General features: G+C 60.8%; 1 protein-coding gene across 1 annotated transcript in view; it reads left to right on the top strand.

The window, feature by feature from the left end:
• RIBC2 (RIB43A domain with coiled-coils 2) overlaps positions 1–1,677 on the top strand; it is a 12,957-nt gene extending 11,280 nt beyond the window's left edge. The window contains exons 4-5 of the mRNA XM_023745790.1: positions 253–419; positions 1,599–1,677. Coding sequence (XP_023601558.1) covers positions 253–419; positions 1,599–1,677 — 246 coding nt within the window. The remainder of the gene's footprint in view (positions 1–252; positions 420–1,598) is intronic.
• Positions 1,678–9,411: the final 7,734 nt, after the last annotated feature.

The raw sequence follows: 9,411 nt of genomic DNA, 5'->3' as shown, positions 1-9,411 counted from the left end.
TTAAAAAAAAAGAGCTAAGATGCAGAAATTTACCTGTGATCATGAACTCATTGTAGCATCAGAAGGTTCTAGAAGCAACCAGGTGCCTCCCAAGTGTGGGCCGGGGCCAGGCCACGTGGGTTTGTTGGGGGGTCTCCTCTGCCCGCCCACCAGAGCCTCAGTTTCCCCATCTGTAAAATGAGAGGCCGGTTCTCCCAGCCCGTGCCCGGGGCCCTCTGTGGGGACAGGTGGTGACGAGTCACCTCTCTCCAGAGGCTCCAGGAGGAACAGCGCCAGCGAGACGCGGACTGGGACCGGCAGAGGGTCGAGAAAGCCCGCGCCGAGGTGCTGTGCGAGCGGCAGCAGCGGCGGCAGCAGCGTGACCTGCGCAGAGCCCTGGACAGCAGCAACCGCATCCTGGCCGCGGAGCAGCTCCGGCAGTGGGTGCCCGGGCTGGCGGGCTGGGGATACCAGGCTGGGGGAGGGGGGCAGGGATGCTGACCGGCAGGGCCATGGAGCAGGCTGTGCTTTTCTGGGCTCCTATCCCCCATCCCACCCCCTGCCCCAGATCTTTCCCACCCAGAGGGTCCGGGTCCTTGGTGCGTCATTCACAGGAGGCCCCGTGGTGGTGGTGGTGGTGGCTTGGCTCTGGCACGGCCTCCTGGCGAAGAATGCCAACAGAAAGGGGGTCAGGTCCAGAGTGAAGAAGCCAGAAATTAAGGGCTTGGAAAGCACGGGTCCCCACAGACCAGGGGATGCGATGCCATCCAGTGGGCATCCTGCAGACAGCCCTCAATGGGCTCCTCGCCTGGGCCTGGGACCCCCAGCGGCTGGCACACGGGCGCTGGTGATGGGTACTCGGAGGGCGCAAGAGTCCAGGGCAGGGCCCTGGGTGGGGGCTGAGACGTGGAGGAAGCGATGCCCGCCGCCCACTGCGGGGAGCGCTGCTCTGGGCACACACAGGCCCCGAGGGTGGCTCAGGGTTCCGGCTGCCCGCTGTCAGCGCCGGTCAGCAGGGAACTGTCACCAAACCCACAGACGATTACTTGTGTGTGTGTCCACCCACCACGCTCCTGCCTTGAACTCAGAGGGGACCCACCTGTATTTCTCCAGTCAGACGTGTGGCACCTGTTTGCCTGTGGGTCCCTCTGTCACTCCTGTGACTAAAGGGGCGTAAAGACATGGACTGAAGAAGTCTGGGGCGAGCAGACGCTCCCAGTCACGCCTGTGGAGATGGGACCCTGGAACCAGGGGGGTCCGCAGTCTAGACGCTCCGCGGTGACGAAATGCAGCGAGGCAGCCTGGGACAACAAGTGGGTGGGCTCTGCCCTAGCTGGTGCTCAGTGGTTAGCGCATCGGCCCTCAGACTGGAAGGTCACAGGTTGGATCCCCGTCCCAGTCCGGTCGGGGCGCGTGCAGGAGGCAACCAATCGGTGTGTCTCTCACATCGGTGTTTCTCTCTGTGTCTCCCCCTCCCTCCCACTCTCTCTAAAAATCAAGGGGAAAATATTCTCGGGTGAGGATTAACAGCAAGAAGTGGGCGGCTCTCTGCTATATCACACACAGGCAGGCGAGGGCGCCAGGCCTTTGCTGACGGCTTCTCCTCGTTTTATGATCAGGAGAAACGACATGAAGGAAGTCTGTACCAACCAAGCCACGGACGACTTCTTCACGCAGTTCAACACCAGGAGTCGATGATGAGAAAGACACCCCTCCCCTCCCCCGTCATTCATGTATAAACGCCGTCACCTGGAAGAGTCACATTTATTCAAAAAATACACTCGCCCTGCCGGAGGCTCGCCTGGTTGGAGGGTGGCCCCGTACCCCAAAAGGTTGCAGGTGTGACTAACGGTCAGGGCATACACCTAGGTTGAGTGTTCGACCCCCGATCAATGTTTCTCATTGGTGTTTTTCTCTCCCTTCCCCTCTCTCTCAAAAATAAAAAAACACACATATCCTCGGGGGGGGGGGGGGGTTAAAAAAAAAAAACTACTTGGCCCAAAAGGCCCCTAACTTCACCTTCCACTGGGGACCACGCATCTGCTAATCTCCCCCTGCGTTTCCCCAGGAGCCCCAGTTCCGGTCAGTGCGGCTCAGAGCATCCAGAGGTGGGGACGGGTGGGCACGGCCCCCTAGGACTATCGAGAGAGAGAGAGAGAGAGAGAGAGAGAGAGAGAGAGAGAGCCCGCGGAGGTGGCGTTGGGGTTCCCGAGGCCGCCCGGCCCCCGCAGCCAGGGGTGGGACTGGACTCCTCACTGCTCCAGGGGCGGAGCCTGAGACGCGTGTTGAGTGAGTGGCCAAGCTCACGCCTTGGGCAGTGGGACCTGGGGTGGAGCCCAGGGAGTCTGCTTCCCCACCCCATCCCACCCCACTCCGCTGGCTCCTGGGAACAGACCCCAAACAGGAGTGGCTTCAGCAAAACAAGTTTATTGTTTTTGTAAAATCCCAAGGTGAGCGGTGCCACCCAGGAAGGCCCCAGCTGCCACCCTCAGGCCACACTGGGGCAGCAGGGAGGAGGAAGGGGTCCGCGTGCTCCCCGCTGGAGGCCTGGCAGGAAAGCGTGTCCCCTCCGCTCCCATCCCTTCGGCAGGACCACCCCCGCTGCATGGAGGCTGGGAGACCAGCTGGCCAGCCTGCAGCTGGGCAGTGATTCTATAATGGGGTGAAGGATGGACGAATACATACCAGGGGACAGCTAGCCACGGGCTAGCCTTGAAGAGCGACCTGGAATTTGCCAGAGGGAGGTGAGGGAGGTGTTTTGCACTGGGGGGCGGGTGTCTGCATAATGGGGTCTCCAGCTCGCAGGCCCAGGATGACTGGGTTCCGCCCAGGCACCTCTCTCCTGCACGGGGGTTTCTTGAGGGGCCGGATGCACAGGGCTGGGGACAAGCGGCAGTTGTTGGCGGCAGCTTATCATTGGCCACGACAGCCGGACAGGCCAGTGCTGGCCACTCAGCTCCCCCCTCGCTGTCTAAGCGCAGCTCGCGTCCTGCCCTTGCTCGCACCCGGGCGCTGGCCGATGTTACCCGAGGACTGGCAGGGCCCAGGTTCCCCTGGGGCTGGGCTCCAGGCGCACACAGGCCCTGGGGTCTGAGGGAGAAGTGACGGGAAGTCCCCGCTGTGGTTGGCATGGGGAGGGCCTGGGGCAGCGCAGGGTGGAGTGGACGGGGCCTGTGGCCGTGGCCTGAGAGCCAGGCAGGGCCAGATCCAGGAGGCGAAGGACTTTAACCGGGAGCTCGTAGCCAGGGAGTAACGGTGGGCTGTGCCGTTTCAGAAACGTAAAGGCTCGAGAGAGGCCGACTATGAAGACAGACCTCACCGCCTCCCTCCCAAGCCAGGCCCACAGGGCTCCCAGAGGCAAAGCATCTGGCCAGGTGACCAGCTGGGCAGGGCTTGCACCCAGATTTAGCCCCCAGCTTGAGGTGGGGCGGGAGGGGGCGGCCTTGGTGCTCCAGCTAAAACAGGGCTCTCCATGTTACGGGGGAACAGACAAGTGGATTCCTTAGCGTCTGATGCGCGTGGGGCAGACGACCTCAGTTAACCTTGACCATGAGGACTCTCGGAGCAGGGCTCTGCCCGGTCAGACAGGCAGAGGGGAGGGCGCTGGCTACCGGGTCGCTCCCAGGATGCCCACGGCGCTGTGTCCGCCACCTGCAGGGGCTCGCAGCTCCCTGGCCACCCTGACACACATCCGCCCACTGCGGACACATTTCCTGCTGCTGCCCGTCCTGAGGTCCCTGCTTCGTGAGCAGCCACGCCTGTTCTGGACGTCAGCAGCGGCGAGTACACTTCCTTTGGGGAAGCCGGTTGCGGGTGTACCAGTTCCTGGGGCTGCCATGCCAGAGCCACAAGCTGGGGGTTTAGGCGACAGAAATGTGCAGGTGCTCACGGCCTGGAGGCCAGAATCCTCTGAGAGCTCTGCAGGAGGCTCTGCAGGAGGCTGCCAGCCCCCCACCCCACCCCGCACCCCGTCACTGCTGGAGATCTTTGGGGTTCGCTGGCTTCATCTCCCATCTCTGCCCCTGTCTCCACGCGGCTTCTCCCTGTGTGCCAGTCTGTGTCCAAACCTCCCCTTTTTGTAAGGACACCAGGCCTATTCGATTAGGAGCCCGAGTGGCCTGCACTGACCGTTTCCCAATACGGTCACAGGCTGAGGTGCTGGAGGTCAGGACGCGGTCATATCTTTTGGAGGAACACGATGCAGCCCACAAAGGGGGGACCCAGCGGGACAACTGGCCCCACTGCCTCCCAGATGACCCCATTAGGAGCAGAGGTGCTGGGGCTGGATGAGCCAGCTGTGGGGAGCACAGGGGTGCAGTGAATCCCCCGCATTGGGCAGGGACAGGGGAGATGGGAGGCGAGGTCGGCTCATTCAGGGCACGCTGCCGCTCTTCACGTCCTGGAAGCTTTGCCAGGACCCCACCTGTCGCAGGTACAGAAGCCAAGGGCGTGAGGTGGGGTCACACAGGTGACGGGCGCAGGTGAGAGGGAGGCAGAGCTCGGGGCCGCTGCGGGCGCCGGTAACACGCGGGCCGGCGTGGCCAGGCTGGCTTTAACTCGGAGCTTTGCATCGTTATAAAACAGTGGTTCTCAACCTTCCTAATGCCGTGACCCTTTAATACAGTTCCTCATGTTGTGGTGACCCCCAATTTCATTGTGACAAATTGAACATGATTAAGGCATAGTGATTAATCACAAAAACAGTATGTAATTATATATGTGTTTTCCGATGGTCTTAGGCGACCCCTGTGGAAGAGTCGTTCGACCCCCAAAGGGGTCGAGACCCACAGGTTGAGAACCGCTGTTATAAAAGGTTCCCACAGGAAAGCCAGGCTTGGAAACTTTGGACACCAGTCTGCTGTGAGTGCGCCCCCTGCTGGTAACCAGTGGCGGGTTCTGGCGACACCGGTGAGTGCCTGCGCGTGGCTGGACGGCAGAGCCAGTGTCCAGGTGTGTCGCCCTCCCCATGCCTCTCCTCTGGACGGCCCGTTACGGTGTGACAGACACACACAGCCCAGAGGCTCCGTTTTGTTTTGTTTCACTTTTTTTTACATTTTATTACAAAAAATTTCAACCATGCAGGAAAACGGGAAGAATCGTACAGCCTGCATCCAAACACCCACCACCTAGATTGTACAGTTAATACTGGCTTCATTGCTTATCCCTGCAGATGGGCTCTTTACAATTCCAGGCGTGTGCTGCTTACAAAAGACACACCCACACAGAGCGGCACGAGACACGTGGTCGGGGTTTACCCTCCTTCCACAGGTGAGGAGGCTGCAGGGAGCCGTCCCCGCTTGCCCAGGTCACACGGCTGGTGGTGGGGAGTGGTTTACAGGGAGAGAGCCTGAGCCCAAAGCCCTGCTCGTCCCCCCTTACCCTCCAGTGAGCCCCCCCAACCCCACGAGCCCCCCCATTGCAGGAACCAGAAACATGTGCCTGACCCCAAAGTGTACACAGTACAGTCCTACGTGTGCCAAACCGAAGTGTCTGCTGGGACGGGGTGGTGGGGCTGACTGCAAAGGAGCAGGAGGTAACTCGTGTGGGCCGGCAGGAATGTTCAGGAAAAAACACAGATGCGCCCTCACCGGTTTGGCTCAGTGGATGGAGCGTCGGCCTGTGGACTGAAGGGTCCCAGGTTCGATTCCGGTCAAGGGCATGTACCTTGGTTGCGGGCACATCCCCAGTAGGGAGTGTGCAGGAGGCAGCTGATCGATGTTTCTAACTCTCTATCCCTCTCCCTTCCTCTCTGTAAAAAAAATCAATAAAATAATTAAAAACAAAACAAAACACAGATGCTCCCACCCTCCCACCCCGACCCCGGTGTCCTGACAGCAAAGGGCGGGGCCCTAACACACCTGCAACCAGAAAGTGTCGCTGCCTGCTGTGCCCTTGTCTACCAGCAGGTGGCGTCTCCGCCTCGTGTGCATCCGCCTCTGCAGGCTCCAGCGTTGGCCATCCTGCTTGCACGTTCGCCTTTGGTCTCTCCAGGCAGGTAGGAGGCCTGCGTGGAGGAGGCTGCAGCTGCTGCGAGGGCCACCCGAGTGCTCCTGCAGCGAGGCGGCCGGGCCCACGCTTCTCTCTTGGTCACGGGTGGGGACGCCGGGTGGGGTGGGGGGAATGGAGCGGAGCCTCTAGAGTGCATTTTCCGGAAGAGCATCTCCCCCACCCTCTCACTGTGTCGGGTCCTGAAAGACAGTGGTAAGAGAGCTGGAGGGAGCCGAGTGAGGGTGAGGGAGAAGTGGAGGGGGGGGGACCGCCCCTGGGCTCACCCCACCCACAGAGGCCCAGGCCTGCCCCACCCCTTGTCTACCCGTCCCCAGGTTCATGCTGCCCCCTCTCTTAAACCTGGCCACCCCTCTGCCCAGAGCTGCACGGCCTGTGTCACCGTCCTGTGCCTGGTGGGCCCGGTTCCTTATTTTTTGCCGAATGCAGGAGAGCCGACCTGAGCACTGGCCACGGCCCCAGAGGAGGGCGCGATGGGCGCGCGGGCAGCTGGGATACCGCCATTCGGTGGGTCTTTTCGCCTGGCCATCGGGGAAGCTTTCCACCCGCGTCCGCTCTAACAGTGCCAGAGCAGCCCCGCCGCCACCCACCACTGTGGGGCTGGACCAGCCCAAAGCCCCTTGGAGAAGGCCTGGCCGGGCCTCCCCTCCAATGGACGAATCACCCCAAGTTCCCAGGGGGCTCTGGGGCTCAACAGACGCACCGTTGCTGCTGGTTGCCCAGCTGAACCGCACAGGCCTGGGGACAGGACTGGCCGCCAGTGGGCCTTCCGGGGACAGGCCCGGGCCCCAGCCAGCCACCAGTACGTCTCTCACTCAAGGTCACGCTGTCCTTGGCTTGCTCAGCTTGTAAGTCAGTGATGGCGAACCTTTTGAGCTTGGCGTGTCAGCATTTTGAAAAACCCTAACTTAACTCTGGAGCCGTGTCACATATAGAATTTTTTTGATATTTGCAACCATAGTAAAACAAAGACATATTTCTGATATTTATTGTATATATTTAAATGCCATTTAACAACGAAAAATCAACCGAAAAAATGAGTTGGCGTGTTACCTCTGACACGTGTCATAGGTTCGCCATCACTGTTGTAAGTGGCTGGTGTCCCTCTCACATCGATGTTTCTGTCTTTCCCTCTCTGTCTTTCCACTCTCCCTAAAAATCAATGGAAACATGCCCTCGGGTGAGGGTTACTGAAAGGGGGTGGCCTGCAGCAACAGCCAGCGCCCAGCGAAATCTCAGGCACCTGTGGCCGCGGTTCACTGAGCCCAGCACAGCCGGACTCGGCGGATGCGTATGTGACTGACCCCCAGGGCTCTATGATGTGTAGTTGCCCATCTCACTCCCCAGATGAGGACCTGAGACTCGGAGAACAGAACTACCTCTCCCAGGAGCTGGGGCCGCAGCCGGAGCTGGTCCACCCGGTTCAGAGGGACCCAGGGCATCCAGACAGCATGGGGGCCGAGGCCCTGGGGCCTGACCTGCAAGGGGCCCAGTTTCCTGGGATCTACAAGGGGGGCCAAGTCCTCCGGGACCTGTTCTTGTGATGACGGAGGAGCTGCCAGGGAAAGTGCCCTGGGCCATATCATCCAGGCCTCCCGGCCTTTATTGGACCCAGCAGGCCAGCCAGCCGGGAGCAGGGCAGGATGGGATCCCTGTCGATTCCTTGGGGGCCACGTGCACAGGAGCTGCGTGGGAGATGCGGGAGGAGCATCTGTGTTGGGATCCGGGCTTCCTGCAGTGGAACGAGCTGCATGTGGTCCCGACTCTCTGCCTCCTCTCCAGGCCCCTCCCCCCAGCCATGCCTGGTGCAGCCTCGAACTCCCCGAGGTCATGGAGGGCCCAGGAGGCTCCCGGGGCTGGACTGTGGGGACCTGGTAGAGACCTGCTGTCTGTCCGCCCTGCGTGGTCCTCATGCCCGGGTGGGGGCCAGGCTGCAGAGGGAAGAGAAGGGCCCGGGGAGGACGAAGGGGAGGGCTTGCACCCTCTCACACCCAGGGCTTCAGACAGGGCTCTCTGCCTGTGAGGCTCAGTCTCCCCGGCTGTCAGCGGGATCATGACCCTGACCTGCCCCTCAGGGTTACCGAAAGGAGTGAGTGGGTGCGTACAGGTAAGGGCCCACCCCACCCACCCCTGGCCCACCTCGGCTCGCAGGACTCAGGGATGGTGGGTAAGCGGGCGTGGTCGCTTTCCGGGGCTCAGCTCCCCGCTCTGCCTGTCACTAGCTGTGAACCCCTGGGGATGATGACCCGCGTTTCCCAAAGCCGCATTTCCACGTCTATGAACCGGGGTAATAAGTACATTCTCATCCCAGGATTATGAGAGTTAAATGAGATGATTTGTTGAAGTGCTTGGCGTAGAAGATGATCTTCCTAGGTGTCAGCTGTTAATGTGCAAAAAATGCACCTTCGGGCCCAGGACTCCGAGGGGAGAGCACTGCACCACATGTTCTCCGAGAGGGACCCTGGCCCGGGGAGGGGAGCGCGCTCTGCCCCTCGCAGCTCAGAGCAGCAGTTCTGCATCGGCGCGTCTCCATTTCTGCCTCGGAGAAGCGCCTTCCCCTGCGATAGCCGTGGACCTTTGGAAGGACACGTCAAACGAGAAAACCCAGCGTGTTCTCGCTCGTGACCTTCAGCTGTTTTAATTTTTTTCAGTCCACAAACCCTGGGTGGGCACCATCTGTGTGCCTGGCTGGGCGTGGGGTCTGGGGACGGTGGGAGGGATGCCCGGGTCTTTGTCCCTAAGGCTTTCGCCACCAGAAGGCCCCGGACCTGACCATTCCGATGACAAGTTCCGATGAAAGTACCAAGTGGCTGGCTCCCCTCCCCCCAGAAAGGCGCTGGGCCTCGGCTCTCCGGGGGAGCGGCCGGCAGCCATTTCTTGGAATCGTAACTGTCTGAGCGGCTGCAGTCCCTCAGAGGAGCTTGTTTTCTTTCTCCGGGGAAGCCAAGGTTTTAATGCTCCATCTGGGTGAGGATCGCGGGGTAATAAGAACCAAATGTTGTTGGGGAAATGACTGGAAATGACACCGAGGAGGAGAATGTGGGGTTTTGAATTGCCTCTTGGAAGGCAGGGCTGAGAAGCAAACACACAAGACGTCCTGCCTATAAATCTCCCCAGGATGTTGCAACACTCGGTCTCCTGCCGCGGCCCCTCTCCACGCCCCTCTCCACCCCCCTCTCTGGGCCCCTCTCCGGCCCTCTCGGCCTCTCTCGGGTTTTTCCCTTCCTGCCGTCCCTTCGGTTCCGCCTCTCTCCCCCGGTCGCATCCTTTAGAGCGCGGGTTAGGATCGGGGCGATTGGGACAGAGAACGTTTACCCCTGGCAGCGACCTTCAGTGGTATTCTGTTGCGAACGGGTTGCTTTCTAATTTGACTGCCCGCGTAGCACAACCTCCGGAAAGGGTGGCGGCGGATAAGGCTTCCAGCTG

Source organism: Myotis lucifugus, unplaced genomic scaffold, assembly GCF_000147115.1.
Source record: "Myotis lucifugus unplaced genomic scaffold, Myoluc2.0 scaffold_582, whole genome shotgun sequence".
Classification (NCBI taxonomy): domain Eukaryota; kingdom Metazoa; phylum Chordata; class Mammalia; order Chiroptera; family Vespertilionidae; genus Myotis; species Myotis lucifugus.
This window is presented reverse-complemented; position numbering and strand designations above follow the sequence as displayed.